Here is a 22227-nt window from a genome sequence, read left to right as displayed (position 1 = left end):
TTAAAAGAGGTAGTTTTACTTAGCACCTTGATGATTTCAGTTGTCGCGAGTTCGTACATGAAATAAAATATTGCAGTTTTTTCTTTTCTTATTTTTCTTCTTAAATTAGTTAACACAACTTACATTAAGTTACTACTAAACAATTAGAGTGCAGAAAATTAACAAAAGAAAGAAACAATATGGGAAAAAATGCATTTTCTGGCGATATTCTGTTATTGAAATTCTGATATCACCTGTTACTATTCTAAACGAAAGGTCTTCATTTTGATTTTGAAAACGGTTATGAAGAACTTAATAGCCTTGAACTTGCGGTCAATGCAGCTCAAAGCACAAACGAAAGTTTAATCCTTCCGGCGAATGATCTAACCTGGCAAACTGAACGGTAACCTACTTTCATAACACGTGTTGTGACTTAGCTCTCCTTTTCAAACTTTCACTACTTCCCTCACCTAAAAAATACATCTTCTTGTAACACTGCTGCTATTTTCACCAATGTTCTTCGTTCTTTTTTTAATTCTTTCATAAAATGAAATTATTTGCTGTCAACCAATTTCATTCCTGAAGCAAATTTTCGAAAAGATTTGAGTGCTAAAATCAAACGCATTTTCTTAAAATATGTTTTCTTTCTTCGGAGCTGCATCGGATGTTTTTATAGCAAAAACAACCAATTGGAAACCGGAACACAATTGGAAATTATGGATACTGACACTAATATTGTCTCTTGTCGTGATTCCATTGATCCGAACGGTGCTGGAACAAAGAAAAAAGACTAATTTACTGTGGAAGCTCCCAGGATGTAATGTCAATCATTTGTTCCTGTATTTAGCAATAGCGAAAACTGTGGTACTGAATAATCAAATCAAGTCAAACATATGTAAGTATAATTGTTTTGTAAAAATGAAATAGTTGTTTATTGATAATAACAAGCAATATAAATCAGAACTGATTTTTTATAATTATTTATTGTTTTTTTAATAATTTTAAGTAAATATCTTAATAGACATGAGTACACAGAGAAAAAAATTCGGATAAAATAGGCACACTGTATAGTAATAACATTTCTAGGAAAAAATTCTGGGTATTAAAACCAAAATATACGATATTGATTATATTCGTTAGGTAATTTTTCCGTTCCTATGGTAACAGTTTACCATAATTTCTGGTTTTCAAAACCATATTTAACCTTCTGCCTAGTCCTTGATATATCATAAGGCAGAAGAGGCCCTGGCCTAGGAGCTCTTCAGTACTGGGACCTTCTAATTGTTACAAATAATTTCCTTTTATGTTTGTTTATTAAGAATTGTCTATCAGAGTTTAGAATTTTAGGATTAAAAAACATGTAAGCTCAAATTTACTAATGTAGCGTAATTTACTTAGGTCATAAATAATTGCAAGAAATTCATCATTAAACAACAAGTAGCTGTTGTTTAAAATAACGACCGGGTAGACCTGACAATTCTATGCCTTAGGCCCCCTCATTTCTATATCAGGACCAGCATTCTATTTACCACACATTTAGAAGAGAATAAAAAGTTGAAAAGTAAATTTAACTGAATAAATGTTTTTATGCCATGCTCTAAGGTATGATAAAATAACAAATTTTCATTACATATTACAAAACATTATTTTACTGATAATTTTACCAAAACCATTACCACTTCCATAAAAGTTACCGAGTTTTTTGGTGTATCTATAGAGCCAGAGACACAGTAAATTTTACCATATTCTGGTAGTTTTGATCTCACTTTTGTCTTAATGAACGGAAGCATTTTTCACTGATTATTTTGATCAAAATTCTAACAAATGAATCAATTTATATTTATATTTTCAATTTATATTATAAATTTATATTATATTGATTTTGATGTTTAGATAATGATAGACTGCTTTGTAAGAGACATTTTTAAACAAAATTTATTGCAAAAATGCCGAATGTAAAACTTTTAAGAGTACCAAATTAATGAAATAACTTAAAATCATACAAAAGTATTTTTTAATGCTGAAGAAATGACATTTGACCGTTATTGTGATTTCACTTTAAACATTTTGAAGTTTTTTTAATTCTTATTTTGTTTCATTTTATACTACTTACATTATTATTGATAACCCTATGATAGTACATATTTTATTTATAAACTACCTACATGTTGGAACAATGTTTTCTTTTAATAGTTGTAAAGTAAATATGACCACAATATCAAATTACAAGTTTACTTGTTAGATATGAGCATGATTGCATTTAAGTATATATCCCACAACATAGTTTAATACCACAATTAAATTGATGATTGAAGTTTATGAGGGTGGTAGACAAACCATTGAACCTTAGATCGGGGGGATTCGTTACCCAATTCTGATCACAGTTTATTGTAGTGGAATAATTTGAATTTGGCAAATCATTGTGTTCAATAGATAAATTTTGCAGTCTTCTATCTCGTGGAAACTGAAACCGATTTAACAAACACTTATTTTGCCTAGAGCAAATACTATTTCTCGAAATAGAGTTTATTAGAAATTCCAAAGAAAAGATTTTAACAAATAAAAAATAACATTTTCACTCATTTATATATATAAATAAGATGAACTTTGTATAAAATGAGCTTAATATCTGAAAAATTAACTGAAACTATACCAACTCTTTTCTTGTAAGGTACGACCAATCTTTTACTTTTTAGTGCAGAACCATAGAAAAGTTGTTATTTTATTTAAAAAATTTTTGTTTTAGGATTTATTTAGTCTTAAAAATTGTGCCTTATTTTATCCCAATATTTTTTTTATCTCTGAAAATAGTATTTTTTACTGTAATTTAATCCGTAATATTTTAATGTTTACTTTTAGAAATATGTCTCTCAAGGTGCAGAATTTTTTACCATAAAATCTATTTTTACATCCATCTTTACAGAACATAAAATTTGATATACTGAAATTATCACAATAATATGATCCAGAATTTTTTACAGCGTTTGAGGTCTGATTTATTTCTATCCCGATTACTAAGGGGGACAATTATAAACCTATTTTACTCTCTAAAGAAAATAAAGATACAGGTTTTTTAAGCATTAGAGTAGTTATTAAATTATCAGTTTTATTAAAAAATTACGAAAGAATAAAGATAATAGAAGATAATATCGCAGCTATCGTAGCATTTAATACTTTCCATAAATAAAAATTTTATTTTTTTGAAACTTTTTTTTACTGTGCATATTAAGTTATAGTAATATATTTAAACTAAACTTCATCATAAAATTTAATTTCAGAAACATATGAGTGTTGAAAAACTAATTTATTTAAAAAAAAAATTTGTTTTAATTTTGATAAAGCTTTTGACTATTTTGCTAATTGAATTTTGTTTTATCCATCCAAAAACTTTACCACGTATAATCGCTGAATTCTTGCTTTCGAACTCTTTGATAAAAATAACACTTGAAACAAATTCAAACGTTATGTTCAATAATTCAACCTGAAAGAATTTATCTAAAATATGACATCAATTAGTTTTGAAACATTCGAACTTATTGAAATAAAACATAATGTGTTGCAAATTATGTAACAATGTACCCCTCCAAAACGTATCTCAGTCATGCAATTAATTAGAGAAATGAGGGCTGTTGAGTTTGACAGATCATATATTGTGTGTGAGATACGGGTATATGTATACATTGCCGTAGCTGAATTCCATATCCATAATTCCTTCCAGTGAATGTATTGAAAGTAAAGGTAGAATTAACCAACTTAGATCGATTAACATATCAATTTCGGAAACTATAAATTTTCAAAACAAAGGGAAAGAAGGCAGATAAAACATGTTTTAGCATGCAATTAATCCTGTAGAAACTTATTTTTCATGTTTTTCCGCAATTCACAACTTTTCCAAGTCTCCAAAATAACAAAAAATGACATGAAAGAAACGAATGATTTTCGATACAATACAACTTATACAACATATTTGCACTCGTTTCAAAACGTTTAAGATTTTCCAAAAAAAATTAACGAAAACAAAAGATTTGTGATTTAGGACTCGAAAAACCCGGCAGATAACTCTCCTAGCAAGTGTTTAAAAAAAAGAAAGAAAATCAAATTTTTCGAAAAAAGTAATATTGAAAAAAAAATACATCTTTAGGACGCAATTTATTCAGTAGAAGTTAATTTTACATGTTTCACTTGTTTCAAAAGTTTTTCAACTCCCCTCAAAAAAATTAACGAAAATATAAAAAAGTGCATCTTTTAGGAATCTAAGTTTAATAACATTAACTTTTTAAACGTAACTTAAATAATTTTGTTCTTGAAAGCGAAAATTTAATTGGTATCGAAATGTCACTTGGTAATAGATACAAACTTTTCAATACCGACCTTTTTTTTGTCTTTTAATTATCTAACCTGTAAGAAATTGATTGATGGAAAAACATAAAACCTGGTTGTGACAGGCTCTTAGTGTTTTTTGTTTTCATGTTTTTAGTGTTTTTAGTTTACATGTTTATAGTGTTTATATCTTCAGCTACCTCTTACTCCATTATCTTTCTTCAATTCATGCGTAAGCAACTTTTCTCATTTTTCTCTCATTGTCCCTTCAACTATCTTCATCTTCCCATGTTTCAAGTTCTTCAATTATCTTCATTCTCCCATAACTCAAATCCTTCAATTATCTTTATGTATATAAAAGTAATTTTTTTATGTTTTCTTTTTCTAATCGAAAAATTTTCCATGTCGTAGTTAACTATTTTAAATATTTTATTACTGTTTCATTAAATTACTCTTATTTTGATGATTGCGCATTTTAAATATTTGATTCATTAGATATTTGTATAAATGTAGATAGAAAAAATATGTCTTGTTATCAGCTTCCTGATGTTTTGATTGATTCAGTTTCAAATTTCAATGTGTATCTAAATGTATATGAATCACAACATGTCTGTATGATATTTTATAGTGACATTTCAAGTGTTATGTGGCACCACCATTTTGTTCTATAAAGAAAAGCTGTGGCGCATGTGGATTGGAATAAAGCCAGTCGTTGTCTTCTTCAAACCGGAAACAGTTGAAGTAAGCATCGTAAAAATTTGCTTTAATTACCATAAGAACTTATCATTTTAAAAGTTCTGATAACATAGAAATTCTTAGTAGAAATAAATTATAAATATAGACTAAACATACTAGCGAAACGAAATATATAAAGCTTTTATTTTTATTACCGACTATAACCAAAAATATTTGCACATTTGTTTTTAATTTTCATTATTATTTTTTTTAAACACGAACAAAAACTTTGCCTTTAAATATAAAGATAGAGAAATAATCCCACCAGTACCTACACAGCGCAAATGATTTCAGAAGGGTGTTACAGATGTTTCTTTTGTAATTATAGTACGCTGTTCAAGCAATTGTTTTTTTTTAGTGTTGATTTGTAAAGTTTCAAAGAGGCCCATGAGTATGGAAATATTTTGACCAGTCACAACTGAAGCATTTCATATACTTTTCCGAAGCAAGCAAGATCATACAATTGTGACGCGTGCATTGCTTGTCCTGGAACATACAAATTTCTTAAATGTCTCATAAACATTGCGAAACTGGTTATTAAGTGAAAAGAAAAGAAACAGAAAGAAAGACAGACATGTTGCCATGTGTGTATTGTACCAGAAACTAATATATTATTGAGCAAAGATATAACAGAAAAATAAGAGTGATTCAAAGTTAAATTTTTTAATATTTACTATTCTTGTGATAAAACTCATACCAATTTACAATTGAAGACCTAATCATTAAACAATTTTTCACTATTTTGCATCTCTCAACACCTCTGCAATTTTCTACATTGGAATTCTAACCATACTTTTTGGGACGCAATGTCGGTGCAATGTTTACTCAGCTAGATAAGATATAATATGGTAATTTTTAATTAAAGTTTATGAAAATTTAACAAATTACTATTGTGGAGGTGGATCAAAGGAGTATTGACGAGGAATCGAGACCTGTTCGCTTCTCAAATAAATTTTTAATGTTTGAGAAAGTTTAAACAGAAAGGAGATAAAAAGCAATTGTTAGAAAAACCTTCAAGTTCCAACTAGTAATTAAACAGATTTAATTTTTTTTGGTACGCGCTCTCTCTCCTATATATTCATTTATAAGATTTCATTTGCGCTTATAAATTAGAGCATCCTGTTTTCTATGAATACAATTGTGAATTTTAAAATATTCGATTTAAAGATAGTAAAAAAGTGATTTTTATGCTCTTTTTCTTTAAAAAAAATAATGCTTGTGAAAAAACGTAAAATTAAAAAATAATAACCTCAAATCATGTACCTGATTGACATATTTCAAGGACTTCAATCATTTTAGGAAATCTAAACTCAATTATTGGTTTTATATTAAAAAAATTTTGTTGCTGAATTCATGAGTTACCCTCTTAACTCGAGCTCGATTATAATATACTAGTGGGCTGCGCCCCCAGCTCGCTGACGCTCTCCAACCCCCAAAAATTGCTACGCAATCTTATATGGCTTGCTTCGCAAACCAAGCTCGCTTCGCTCGCTACTGACTTAGGTACATTGCAAATGCACAAAATTCTAAGAATTCAAAACAATCATTCAAATCCACATAACAACTTATTTTTAAAAAAAAATACATCTTTTTAGTAAATACTAAATCATTAAAATAAATTTGAATTCAAGTAAATGACATGTAATTCGTTAAACCTATTAGAAATGTGCTATAGTATAAAATCTTAAGATAAAATTTCTAAAACTGATATCGCTTCTAAAATGTTAAAATTTTGGCTATAATTAAGTCTATTAAAAATTGAAATAAGTGAATTGCAATTGATTAGTGATTGATTCACAACTTTGTTAAAAACGTAAGTATAAGTCTTAGAAGTTTAACATACAAAAGAAAAACTTGCAGAAACTAAACATTAATTTGCAATAAATACTAAATGCGAACAAATACTGAGAAAGATTAAGGGCTTAGCAAAAAAATAATAGCAAAAAATAATTACTATTAAAGATTAAGAACTTCCTTAAATACACAATTATAAATTTCTGGACTTGGAGCTATTGTTAGGCTGTCAAATAATCTAACCCTAGAGAGGCCAAAATTAAGTTGTCCATGACTAAAAACTAGTTTAGTCTATATAAATTCGTGAAAAAAAGCGCTTTCGACAAAATACTAAAATAGAGATCTATCGACAAAGATTACTCACTTCTGTCTAGCTTAATAGTATGAGATTCCAGCAGCTGAATTGAACAACATGCTGATGCTCTCTCTGGTTATTTCAGTTTCCGCTTTTAAAAGCACTATATGTTGAGCCACCTCAGCATGATTTGGCATGTGACATTTTTAGCGACAGTCATTGGTAGATTTTCTAGCGTTGCCATTCGGGGAGTTGTAATGAGGCTTTTTTTTGTAACCGTGTAAAAGAAATATATATATAGATTCAATGCATTCAATACAAACAATTAGACGTTTTTTAGACGTTTAGGTAGCTCCCAGTAGAAAAATATCAATTCAACAGCGGCCTTTTAAAGCATTCTCACTTCAATTAATTAACTAATTCCTAATTGAGTTTAAATGAAATATTATCATGTTTTTAGGACATGAATCTGAATTGAGCAACCTGATATTGCTCACTCTGGTTATTGTTTCCGTTTTCAAAAGCGCTATATGTTGAGCCAGTTTAAATTAAATATTATCATGTTCTTAGGGCATGAATCTGAATTGAACAACCTGATAATGCTCACTCTGGTTATTGTTCCCGTTTTTAAAAGCGCTATATGTTGAGTCACCTCATCTAGATTTGCCATGTGACATTTTTAGCAGCAATCATTGGTCGATTTTCTAACGTTGCCATTCGGGGAGTTGTAATGAGGCTTTTTTTTTGTGCCGTGTAAGAGAAATATATATATAGGTGAATGAAAGGTTATTAAAAAATTATACTAACTTTTTATTAACTCATTGAAAGAAACTTATGCACATGGACCTATTATAAGTCGCTCAGTATTTCAATATAGACTTAGAATCTATTAAAACTTTCTGTTTTTAACGAAGTTACTCTTAAAATTAAAAAAATATTATATTTTATTATACTGTTGTGATAATATTTGCCTTTAATATGCTAATGTTTAACAAATTATCATTTGTTTAGTTTCATAGGACTTTTTAGAAACATTCTGTATACAGAAGAAGAGAATTTTCTTTTTAAATTTTGTTCTAACTTTTTAAAGTGTTAAAGGCCTTCAATATAACACAACCAAAATAAAAGAATTTCTAGAAATTTAAAACATAAAATTGAATTTTGAGTTGAGTTCTTTATTTTTTAGCCGCTATTCCACTGCATTAAATTCATTTAAGAAAAAACAATTATGCAAAATACGATTTCCCTAGTGATTTTTTTCAATGCGAAAAAGCAACACGCTCCAACTCTCAACTGAGTTTCAAGTAGGAGCAGGTTCAGCAAATATTTTGTGCATTCTTTTATCGCAAACAAACACAATTCATTGTTGAAAAGTTTTAATCATTTGAGAAATATTTTATATTAAAATTAGTTTGATTTCTTAAACTTATCGGAAAAAATATTTTTTTAAAATAATATTTAGAGCAGAAATCAAATAGAATATAATGTAATCGAATATCGAAATCATAATGTAATGATATGCATGACGTAAGTAATTTTAATCCAATGAATGATAAAGTTACATAAAAAGTAAAAATTCGGAGAAAAAAATCGAAAATCAAAAAGAAATACGGAGAGATAAATTTTGCTCAAAGGAAGAAGAAACTTCTGCTAAAATTGCATCACTATTTTACCGTTCTGGTTTTTTTACCCAATAAATAGTTTTTATGGTATGATAAAATCATGATATGATAAAATCATGTATCTTGATAAAATTACCAAATTTTACCATATTTATCAAATTTCAAAGTATTTACTAATGTTTATCATATACTATAAATTTATTTTATTCTTAATTTTACAAAAATAATTACCAAAGCGTTTCGATAAATATTACCCAGGTTCTTGTTGTTCCCAAAGAGCCAGTAACACTATAAATTTTACCATATTTTGGTAGTTTTGATCACATTTTTTCTCAGTGCATGAGGCATATACAATCATATGTAGTATGAAACCTAAACACTAAAAGGCTTATGCGACATTTTTTCCTATTTTATAATCACAAATAAGTAGCAATGTAAAAATAATTTATATCGACAAGTGTAAAATACACAGATTGAGCTTTAATACCCAATAAACAGATAGATGTTTTATGTGTGAAACTTAATCACTGCATAAGACTAGAAAAAAAAATAATAAGCAATTTATGGGAAATATAAGCCCTCAGTGTACATGTATCTATTCAAGGAAGCTCATAAACTCCCTATAGATGCTACAAATATTTTTTTCCGATAAAAGTAATACAATTTTATGTTTGTTAAATAAAAAAAAATCATGTAAAATATCATATCGATAAAATTAATGTTGAGTTGTTAGTTGTTATATGCCTTGTTTTCTAATAATTACAGCAATATTTTTTCTCACTTGCATTTAAAAGAAAATTACAAGCATTCCCTATACAAGCAAAACAGTTTAAAGCTATATTCATGAGCGAAATTTATACACTTGATGGTACTTCTCTTTTACACGTATTCTAATGTATTAAAATAAGAAAGTAACAAATGATATAATTTTATATTACCCTCAAAAATATATCGCTAAATTTTATTTGTAGCTTAATATGTTCAATATCTTCAGGAAACTTAATATTTTACTACCTTGATAAAACAAAATGTGAGAACTATATTTTTCTAGGGGTTACGACTCTATAAAATGAACCACAAATAGATAATCTGCCTGCTGAAGAGTTTAGCTAAGGCGCTATAATTTAGAAGTAATAAAATAGGATTTTACGATTGGTGTTATATACATAAATAACAGGGTGTTAGAATTTCACAAACTAAACTCGAGTTCTCGAAAAAGTTAATCTTATCTATTATTCATAAACTAAAAATAAAATGGAGTTTCGAATAAAAAGAATACGAATCCTACAAGGGCTTTGCTTTAAGTAGAAATAAATGCTCCCAATTTATTTTGGGCTGGTATTTTAGAGGGTTTATTCAGTTTCTAAATCTCCCCCGCTAAAAAAAATGCCTTTTTAGTGTTCCAAAAACTTTTATAATTTAACTTTAAATTCCACAAATTATTAGATTATTTGTCAATTACTAACAATTATTAGTCAATTATTAACAAATACTCTGCATAAGCAGAGTAATCGTTATTATTTTTATAAAGCTGCAACTGTTAAGTTTAAATGTAATCAGTTTTTAAATTTCAATTTCGCTTTTCTTTTTTTTTTCTTTTTTTTTTGCAAACACTCCAAAATGCTTATATGTTGACCAGTTTATAAAAAAACTGTTTAGTAATTAATCGATATAATGTTAATATAGAAATTTTAGAGTTCTTTGAAAATAGTCACAAAATCTGTTTAAGGTTCATGTAATTTTCAGTCCATGAGCTCTTTAATAAGTCTTCCATGATATTGCTAATTCCTCCGAGTATCTGTTTGTTGTACCGAAATTTTTCGATGTTTTGATAAGCAAAATTACTTGGAAAATATTTTCTTCTTTTATTTTTAAATCTCGAACAGTTGAGGAGTGCATGTTTACAAAACAAATTTAGTTAGTTTACAGAAAACTGTTTAATAATTAGTCGATATATATTATAAATATAAAGATCTTAGAGTTTTTTCAAAAATGGTCGCAAAGTCTGCTTAGGATTTATGAATTTTTCAGTCTATTAGTTTTTAAATCATTCTTCCGTGATATTGTTTATTCCTCCTAGTATCTGTTTGTTGTTCCAAAATTTTTAAAGGTTTAAATAAGTAAGGTAAAGGTAAAATAAGTAAAGGTTTAAATAAGTAAAATTACTTGGAAAATATTCTCTTCCTTTATCTTTAAATCTCCGAGAGTTGTTGAAGATATGTTCCGAATCCTCAATAGCATTGCATTCATTTCATAGCTAAAGAATCAATTCTGATAAGTTTCTTTCGCACTATGGTTAATTCATAACTAATTTATAAGTTTTCTTTAAATCTATCTTCCGTAAGAGTATATTTACGAAAAACCTAACATAACCTCACTCCAATGTCCAGTTAAATTTCATTCTTATGATTTTGAAATCATGCTAGTTGTAAATGGTTACAAAACCGTAAAGGTAAAAAAAATGTTCCTAACCGTAAACTTTACGGTTCATTGGATGGACAGGCTCCCGGTTATTTCATCATAATTTCACAATGTAAATTTTAGAAGTTTACCATTCTGAATATGTAGCATGAGTGACACTAGACGCTATTACTGTTGTATATCGATTTTTGAAATAGTAATAGCTTATTTCAGTAAACTGTAACATACATGATATTTGAAGTTGATTATTATAACTATCGTTCACCCGTATCCCCAACATCAATAAATAAACTTCAATGGTGAATATTTACCAAGAGAATATGTATCCAGTTTTCGTATATCGCTCTCCCTAAAATTATATTACAATTATAATAGTAACCCGGATTCTCCCGTTATTAGTTATATAACACGTTATATTAAGTAGCATAACTAACTTTAATAGGTTTAGGAGATTGTTAAACATGAAAATATTTGCCAGCATTTGTGGAGCTTTGTTTGAATATGAAAATTGTATTAATGGCTTTAACTCGAACTAAATTAAACATTAGCTCATTTTTTTAAATTAGTGGTTCACCGGCTCATGAATAAATAATAAGTAAAATAAGAAATAAGTAAAGTAAATTTCATATTAATAAAATTCGAGCTTAAAAAGAATATATTAAATAACATTCCATTATTCTAAATGAATACTTTCGGAAATCATGTCCTATTATTTCTGAAAAAAATGAAGCACGTATAATTATTTGAATTAAATTAAATGTTTTAAGAAAGTAACTGCTAATAGTCTGAAGTAAGGTAAAAACTCCGATAACAAACATTAAATACGTTTCTATCCGAAATTAAATACGTTTATATATTTGAAATAAACATTTTAAAAAAATTAAGGAAATCATGTTCTTATAACTTTTTGTTATAATATGTAGCATGTTCTTTTAACTAAAAAATTAAATGCATTTTACTCCTTGGGAAAATAAAGTATTTCATACCTAAAAACAAATTTTAGAGTTCTTTTTCTTTTTTGTAAAATATATATGAAAAATATATCTGTATAAAATATATCAATGTAAGTCAAATGCGAATTTTAAACGCTTAGGTACATCTTCCAACAATTATGAAGGAAAGTTTTCAACAATTATAAACATTACGATCTAAGTAAACTTAAGTAAATTAAAAAGCAGATTTTTACACTGTTTCAGGTAGAAAAGAACAGTCAAATGAAGAAGTTTTAATGAAGAAAAATCTTTTTTCGCTGATTGTGATTCGTATGGAAATTTTTGTTGTTTTTGAAAAAAGTCAGACCAATAGCTCTCTTAAAATGTCTTTTATAGTAAAGTTAATGTTAGTTGTATTTCATAGTTTTGAGATTAAGTAGGTCAGTTTCGGTAAATTGAAAACTCTAACTAACAATGCCAGTTTGTTTTGTGTCTAAGTTGATGTTTTGTGTCTCACAGAACAAAATAAACAGTGTTTTACTATACACTGAAAAAAATATACATTTCTTTAAAGATATTCAACCACAAGAAGAAAAAAAGTCTGGTGAAATTACCGTTCTGTATGGTAAAGACATTTACGATAAAAACATAATTTTGGTAATAAAGCCGAAATATATATTAAACCATTCCTATGTTTACGGCTTCCATACACATGGTACCGATTTTTACCGAAAATTCTAGCTTTCAAAAATTATGGTTCACACATTTCAGTAAAAAAGTAAAATCGGAGAGTAAACTAAATTGAGTAAATAGCTTTTATACCACAGTCTAAGGCAGTGTTTCTTAACCTTTTTGATACAATGGACCCCTTTTAAAGTTTTTTAAGAAGTCACGGACCACCCCTCTGAGAAAAAAAATTTTAAAAAACATCAATTTTTAGTATTTAATTTAGTTTGGCATTTAATTTTATTATTTCAATAGTATACAAAATATTTAAAATTAAAATTTTTAGTCTGAAGGTTGTTGCTGCTTTTCCTTAATTAATAAATTGAATAGAGGGATGGTTTTCGACAAAGCAACGAGCATAACATGTTCAACATTCAATCGATAACGATGTTTCGTTTTTATTGTCACAACTGTAGAAAATCCGGCGTCGTTAAGATACACTGTAGCTAACGGAATTATAGCTGATATAGCTCGCTTTACAAGCAATGGGTAGGCTTCTTTCACAGAAGACCAGAACTCTCCGAGTGTTTTTGAATCGAAATCCATTTTTAGCAAGGACTTAGTTCTAAGATCAATAAGCTCATCCTTGGCAAGGTTCATATCATCGATACAGTCAATATCACAAAGAAAAAGATGACGAATCCACAACTCATCTTTTATCTTTATCTCACCTAAATTAAAATATTTTTTCAATGAAACTTGAAGTACTTCCAGGTGTTCACAGATTTCATTTTTTAAGTTATTCAGTAGCAAATTATCTTGCCAAGATCCATTTTCAGAAAGCACTTCGTCCAACATTTAAAAGTTTGCATATATCTCATTTTGAATTCTATTTTTTTCAAAGTGGCATCTTCAATTATCATGCTTCTAATTTCTCAGTTGCATCCATAATGGTGATATCGGGTCCTTGAATTAAAAGACTTATATTGTTCATGTGGTTAAAATTATCGGCCAGGTAAGACAATTTATAGGTAAAATTTTTTTTGTTTAAATATTCGAAGAATGAGTTATCTTTTTCTTCTAGAACAAGTGATAATTCGATCTTCAACATGAAAAATTGTTTCAAAACCTGCCCTCGTGACTGGCAGCGCAATTCCGTGCGGTACAGAAGTACCTCATGCTCTGCGTCCATTTCTTGACACACCGTTTTAAAGAGACGATGATTAAGAGCTCTACGTCTAATAAAATTTACAGTTTTAATAACTTTTGTTGTTGTTGTTCATTTACGTCGCACTAGAGCTGCACAATGGGCTATTGGCGACGGTCTGGGAAGCATCCCTGAGGATGATCCGAAGACATGCCATCACAATTTTGATCCTCTGCAGAGGGAATGGCACCCCCGCTTCAGTAGCCCAACGACCTGCACGCGTAGTCGAGCACTTTACGGTAGAACAGTTTATTGAGGACCCATACCACACACCCTCGATCCTTACTCACACTGATCCAAGTGGTAAGCCACCCGCACATTGACAGCTGCCAGTGATGCTTGACTTCGGTGATCTGCTGGGAACCGTGTCTTAACGATCAGTCCACTGCGGGACTAATAACTTTTGATAATGCTTCTTTTAAGCTGGTTGGAAGAGTTTTTGTAGCCAGCTCATGTTTATGTAAAAAACGATGAGTAACAAGAACATTAGGAGATTTTGTTTTACCAACAGGGCAAAACCAGATTTATTGCCAAGCATCACAGGTGCTCCATCTATACGAAGTGAATGAAGTTTTTCTTTCCAGCCGAAGTCTTGTTTGGCAAAGAAAACATTTAACATTGCTAAAACATCAACTGCCTTTGTATTTTACAAAATAGACTCACAAAATAAAAATTCTTCTTTGATAGTATCAAGAGACAAGTAAGGAACAAAAACAAGAAGTTGACTATAATTCGAGATATCTGTAGTTTCATCCAGTTGCATACTAAAGGGAAATGGCGATACTTTCAATTCATAGATGATCTTTTTCAAGATATTGCAAGAAATTTCAACTATTCTTAAATGTGTCACATCATTTGAAAATGGAATTGCCTCAATTTTTTTTTCTCTGTTCCAATCTACAAACTAATTCAACCATCTCCAGCGCACATGGCTTAATTAACGTCTCTCCAAAAGTATGCGGTTTCTTGCTTTTAGCAATATGATACGCAATTTTGAGAGATGTCTCAACCAGAGGTTTTTGTGGAATACCAAATCCAAGTTTGTCTAATGTTCCAGATTTCAAAAACTAGGCTTTCTTCTTAGTAAAAAATTCTAGATCTAGTAACATGAACAAGGTGTCAAATTTACGTAGCTTGATAGGGGATAATAAAAATAGTACAGCGGACGTCATCAGGGGGTTGCCCCTGATGGTGCAAACTGGAAGCCGATTAGAGGAGGATGCTAAAAATATGACAGGGATATTAGAGGGCTGTGTGCAGTCCGTACTGAATTTGGGGTATCTCGATCACCTAGTTTCAAATATGTATGTATTTTCACCTTTTAGAAAGAAAAAAATAATCAATGTTATTTAAATATTATTGGTCCAAACGTTTTAAAAATTAGGAGCAGTCGGTGGACCCCCAAAATATGACCCATGGACCCCTAAGGGGTCCATGAACCACAGGTTAAGAAACCCTGGTCTAAGATATCATGATAAAATTACCAAACTTTTTTTACATTTACGGAATTTTAACACATATTATAAAAAAAATATTATTTTTACCAAAATTATTATCAAAGTGCTTCAGAAAAAATGACTGTGCTTTTTGATGTTCCTATAGAGCTAGAAACACAATAAGTTTTACCCTATCCTGGAAGTTTTTACCCTGTTTTTTTTTCTCCTCAATGCACGATTTGTAGTCTTTTAGCTGAGCTCTGAATTATAATTAAATTATGATTAGTAGAACTAGTTAATTCGCATAGTTAAATTTCTGAAATATTTCTTGTTAAATTTTAAGAGTATATTTAAAAACTTGGTAACTGACTAACATTAATTCGATTCATTTCTTTGAACACACAAATATTTGAGATAAAAAGATACATATATGCTATTGTTATAGAACATTGAAGTCTTGATTGCATTCGGGGAAATCAAAGTTGAACTGTCCTAAAGTATCCTCTAAAGATGATTACAAAGTATTTGAAGTAAGAATCCAAATGACCCTAATCCTGCTCCAAGAAGTTTGTAGTTTGAGCGGTTCAAAATTTTGACCCATGTTGAGTTTACTTTCTGCCTATTTCGCCATATCTCAAGAACTTTTTCTGCGAATCAAAACATTTTGCACACAATTATAAAATTCTTATATCAAAAGGTTCATGCAAAAAAAGAACATTTTTTTAATAATTATTTATCATTTTTGCATTATTTTATTTAATAATAGTCGAAAATATTTTGAATTGCAAAGTATGCAATTTTTTGCATAATATTAAAGAATGTATATTTATAAAGCAAAATATTAAATATTTATGACAGAGGTCACATTCTTCTTGAGAAATATGCGATTTTTTATGCTCTGTACGCCAAAAATGATGTGAATCGGTTCGAAATTGTGATTTGTATAATATGTATAACTTTTCCCTTCAAAATTCTGCAAAATGATAACTACATAACGTAAAATCATTTTTTATGTCAATAATTACACACCACTAGATCACTTTTTAAATAGCTTATATTCTTAAATAAAAATCAAAGGGGGAATTTAGCGAATTATACAAGTATTAGAATAAAGCTTCATGGGACCACATTTAGTTGTTTAACTTTCAAACTGGCGAGAAATCAAAATTCCATCAATAAAGCGTGCATTACCATAAACAACTTCGAAGAATAATACGAATTCGATATTAGTATTCATATCACCGTTTGCGGTGTTGGTTCATGCAGCTGCCTAAATTCCGGAAATTTCCTTTCTCTGGAGAAAATGCTCGATTTGTTTCACAATTTAAGTGAAATACTCATTCGTTTCCTTTAAATTTGGTTAAATGCAAATTCTGATTTATTCTTACATTATTAATAATTAGCATTATTAATTTGCAGAATGAGTAAAAACAAATGAAGACCATAAATCGTACAATTTATTAAATCCTCTACATATTTCGGTGGCACGTGGTATGCATTCAATATTAAGACAAAACACAAGTGATGTAATAACAGTGAGACAAAAATCTGTGATACAAGTCAACAAAAGTTTTGCTAACTAATGAAACAAACATACAATAAACAACAAACAATATAGACTGAACAAATATACTTTCAGACAAGCATAAGCTGAAAACATATAATCGGTAGTTAAAAATTAGCAACTTTCTAGTTCTTGAAGAAATGGCGCAGCAATTTAATCATTAACTATTTAATGCTTTTGATGATAGGTAAAGCCCCTTCGGAGATAGAGGTTAATGTATGAGATGAATTTATTTATTCAGAATGCATATTAAGTATTCATAACATTTCATTAGGGAATATTATTAAATTGACTATCTAAGCCCTTCATTCCAAGTTTGACTTTAGGACTAATAAAAGCCAGTTTTGAAAAAAAAGCTCGGATGCCCATTATTATGCCTTACAGAAAAAAAATAGCGAATATAAAAATATAGAGAAAAAAACCACAATGAAAATGTAAGCTCCAAAATAAACAAACAACAGCAAAAAGACCATTTTGATGAAAATTATTAATTGGTGATGATGTTATCTTGTATATAAGTAATGGTTTAAAGTTATAGTTCTAAGATACACACAGTATTAAAGTATCCGACAGCATCAAATCCAACAATCAAATTCAAATTATTGCATATCACCAGCTGAATATTATCTAGCAAAAAAGATTTTTAAGTTATCCCGAACACCTTATAGTAACCTGTGATAATAGTGTTTATGGGAGGAGGGAGGGTTCGTGAGAACTTAAGTTCGAATCCCATCGGCATAAGAATCTCCGTGTATTAAATGGTGACTGGTTTCAAGTTAATTATGTCGAGGTCACAAAGTCCTCCAAGTTCCCTTTACAAATCAATACCTCTGGGGGAACAGGATCGGAGATTGATCATACTCCGGTTCATGTCAAAATTGCTATTTGAGGATGGATGGTCTGTGAATCTGTCCCATCTGCACAATGGTCTATGACGTATGTTTGAGACAAAAGTCGAATTCTTAGCAATAGATGGTGCCACTGAAAAACAAGTAGAAGCACCCCCCCCCCTCTTGTCTTAATAGAAAATAACAACAATAGTATTTTTTAAAGAGTAAATTATAAAACAGGGTTTCAAAAGTGAAATTTAAGTTTTAACATGCTTTTTAATTGTTACTTTGAATGACATTTGTTCATCAATAAGTGATGAGCTTATCAGTCTATCAGATACTCATTTAATATCTTTTTTTTGCGTATATTAAATTAAATTTAATTAAAAACAATTGTAGATTTATTCTTACATAAGTTAAAGTCATTGCAACTAAATTGAGTATTTGTCATTCGTAATTAAAAGAAAAATAACAAATTCTTAAAAATATTTTCATGATTATTTTGTTATCTAACTTGGACACTTATATAGATTCCAGTTATAAGCATAAAAATAAAACACAATCTTTTTTTTTTTATAATTTTGCAATAAATTAAGTTATTTTTAAACATAAATAACAAATTAAACAATATGCGATGAGTTAGTTAAGTTTATAATTCTCCATATAATATATTATATGTACAATATATTACATATCCATATAATGTATAATTTGTTTGTAATTCGCTGTAATTTCTCCATTTTTAGTTATTTATTTAATTAATTTGAGTGTGCGTCATTTATTTCTGAAATACTAATACACCTTAATGTTTTTTTCAGCTGATTTTGAACAGCAATACAGTACTGAAGAAGACATTTATGTATGCATTTCTAAACAATTGGTTTAAGGAAGGTTTAATAACAAGGTAAAACTAAAGTTGCGTTTTTATATACTTCACATTTATAAATCTTACTGTTTAATGTTTTTCTCAAAAACTCCATTAGTCCATCATTTTTTTTAGTAGGGAGAAAACTAGTTAAACTAGTTCTAGAATCCTAGACGAAAGTTTTATGAAATAAATAAAATCTAAAAGCTCGATAAGCAATATTATTGTATTAAAATCTTAATATATATTATTAAAGCTTTTGCGAGTATTGTGCGCAAATGTATTTTTTGTAAAACCTCAATACAAGTAAATCTTCACGTAAAAAGTTTAAACTTTTCTGCATAGATTTTTAACAAATGCTTAAAATAAAATTAAGATATGTTGAATAAAATAGTAAAGGGTTTCGTATTAATCATTAATTTCCATCATCATATTTACTTTCAATCGGGTGAATTTTATATCTACTTAATCTGAAATCAACTTTAGAATTTGTTAACTTGCATGTTCTATAAGCCTTTAAGCAAAATAAAATAAATTATTATTAGTTGTTCGATAGTTTATTAGTTTATTTAAAATCTGCGTAAATACACTTTTTATAGTGATACAGTCCAAAAAAGAGTTTCTAAAAATTAAACAAAATAGCTCTGAAGCAAATACTGTTGAAGTTGCAAAGCCCTTGTACTCATTATTCAGTAACGACTTTCTCAAATTGAACAGTCTCAAAAATGACGCATAACAAAATTGCATTGTCGTGTAACACACATTATAATCCTAGTATTTTAATCCAAATGTGTGTTACTAAGTCCAGTTCAATGCTTGAAAACATTCGATTAATTTTTAGTAATTTAATTAACCATTTGTCAAATTGAGACAAAATCTTTGCGAAGAAGCGAATGATACATATATTAAGCAAGAACTTATATTAATAAAAATTTTAAATCTCGTTGAACTATAAAATTGTGAAATTTCAACAACCTTAGGGAAGTGCATAATTGAACATTACTGCAATGAAAATAAATCTTTTTATATGGCTAAGAAAAACTCGGAGAACAGGCCGTTAATTTATGCCACCAACTAATTTCCTTGAGAAAAAAAGCCTTAGTTACCGAAATTGTAATGAAAAGGCAAATCTGGTAGAATTTATCGCTGATTTCTACAGTAATTGCATAAGGCGTTTTATGCAATTACTGTAGAAACTAACTCAATTCTGGGACGTACTTCTTTTTCCTTGGTGGTAACAGTATCAGACCTACGAACACAGAAGTCCTTGGGTTCAAATTCAGCAGACGTCAAAGAACTAGCAACTCTCCCACTCCTTAACAGATGTCAGCACCATACCCTTTCACCTTACTCCTCGGTTCGCATTCATTGAAGAAACTAATTCACAAGCATAACGCTAATTTATGGACACATCAAAAAAGAGAGTTTTATTTTTGAGAGTGTATAGAGTCAAAATACACCTCGGTGTAAAAATATGTATGTCATTTGCAAATTTTTAAAACTATGAGTAGCTGAAATAAAATATCCTTTAATTAGTTTGATAAATATTGTCCGAAAAGTTTTTACAAAAATTAGGGTTGAGGAAAAATTATAAAAGACAATAATTTAGGGTTAAAGCTTAAAAATTGTTTTGTTACCTTTTAGTAGAAATAATATATAATTTTACTAAAAATTATTACAAAAGAAAATTATAATTTGTTTATTATAAATATTAAGTTTTTATTTATTATTTAAGATACTTCAAAATTCGTACAAAATAATTATTTATTCCTCAGACAGATTGAAATCAGTTCAAAGGAATTTCATGAAAAATCGGATATTTTCTTTTCTTTTATTAAAAAATTTATTTGAGTTCATAAAATCTAGCTTTTCTTAATTAAATTTAGGAGTTTATAAATAATATAATATTGATGATATTTTGAGAGCATTCAGCATAAATATAAAAAAAATTTCAAATTTAAGGTTTCGTATACGTTCGTATTCGTTTCGTATATTAAGAAATAATGTACGATAAAAGAAAAAATATGCTCCTTAAATACAAACTAAGAATTTCTTTTCTCTTTTGAAGTTCCGGCTCTAAGTGGAGAGCTAGACGGAAACTGCTTACGCCAGCTTTTCACTTCCGCATTCTAAGTGATTTTCAACCAGTCATCGACGAACAATCCAGAATACTTACTCAAGTACTGGATGAAAAAGTTGGCGAAATATTCGACGTTGTTCAACCAATCACCTTGTGCACACTGGACATACTTTGTGGTGAGACCATTTTTATTTTTATAATTTTTTTTTTCTATTTCTCTCTCTTTCTGGATCCCGGAATTCCGTTTAATACAACAAAGAGTTTTTTTCCCCAAAACTTTAGGAATTAGTTTTTTTTTCTAGTTTCGAAACTTTCACAACTAATTATCTAAATATATTAAGTGTAATTAAGGTTCTACTGGGTGCTTCAAAATCACCGCTCTTAATATGTATACTTAGAATTCTTGCTAGAAACAAAGACACAATGACTGCACATAAGGGGCTGTTAACAATTATGTCAGTAAGGGCAAAACAAAGTAAACCCATCAAGGCCTAATAAATCACCACTAAGGAAAGCTGTACGAGAAGCATTAGAAGAGAAAGACCTCAAAGACGACTGTAAAAAGCACCATCAAAGTTTCACCGGACAATCAAATGTTTTCATCTTTTAGATGTTTTTCAACCTGTCTTTCTCACCAATAGTGTCTCGTAAATTTCTATATCATTTTTTACAGCTTAAATATCAGTTTATGTTATATAACTGTATATTTAAGTAATGTATTTAAGTTATATAATTACAGAGCTAAATTCTTTTATACATTCTGACTTCATTTTTGACTAGATTTCTAAAACCATACATAAAGGGGTTAATTGCGGAGCATTTTAATTATACATACGACACAGGTTTGAATCGTAGCGACTGCATTTGGTTCAGTCACACACTGCGTTCATGATTCGTAAGGATATGATGGCCTAAAAACCATTTATTCGGTTCAAATTGCGTTTCATTCTTGTATGTTTCAATAAATGTCTTGTAGTAAAAACTATAATTTTGAAAAATTGAATTACTGGGAAACAATTACCAAATGAACGGAAAAATGATCAAGTAAATGGTTTAATTACCATATTGGGTGCACAAATAAGTTTCCGTCTTTCATCACAAGATGGCACCACAAGAAGGTTATTCAGAAATTGACTGGCGTTGAACGTCTTATTGTAAGTTTGTTCATCTGAAAACAACATAAACTTAAAATATTAGTGATTCCGTATTAGCATTACGTAATTGTTTTCATGCCAAATAATTGTCATTTGAGGGAACTTTTCATTTACTTCTTTAATTGGAAGAAGTCTGCAGCTGAGGCGCATGGATTGCTTGGAGAAGTATATGGTTAGACGTGGAAGTAAAGTTGACGTGGAAGAAAAAGGACTCAGTGGAAGGCCGAAATTGTAAGAAGACAAGGAATTGGAAGAATTAATGGAAAAAAATTCGTCCCGAACACAGAAAGATTTTGCTCTTACATTACAAGTAGTCATGAAGTATAT

At 29.1% G+C, this 22227-nt stretch overlaps 1 protein-coding gene across 1 annotated transcript in view; it reads left to right on the top strand.

The window, feature by feature from the left end:
• Positions 1-367: 367 nt before the first annotated feature.
• LOC107450171 (cytochrome P450 4c3-like) overlaps positions 368-22227 on the top strand; it is a 38810-nt gene continuing 16950 nt past the window's right edge. Inside the window, exons 1-4 of the mRNA XM_043041980.3 lie at positions 368-874; positions 4928-5040; positions 18620-18705; positions 20735-20922. Coding sequence (XP_042897914.2) covers positions 616-874; positions 4928-5040; positions 18620-18705; positions 20735-20922 — 646 coding nt within the window. The 5' untranslated portion in view covers positions 368-615. The remainder of the gene's footprint in view (positions 875-4927; positions 5041-18619; positions 18706-20734; positions 20923-22227) is intronic.

The sequence above is a fragment of the Parasteatoda tepidariorum genome, chromosome 6 (assembly GCF_982258835.1).
Source record: "Parasteatoda tepidariorum strain Cologne lab strain chromosome 6, Ptep-v5.0, whole genome shotgun sequence".
NCBI lineage: Eukaryota > Metazoa > Arthropoda > Arachnida > Araneae > Theridiidae > Parasteatoda > Parasteatoda tepidariorum.
This window is presented reverse-complemented; position numbering and strand designations above follow the sequence as displayed.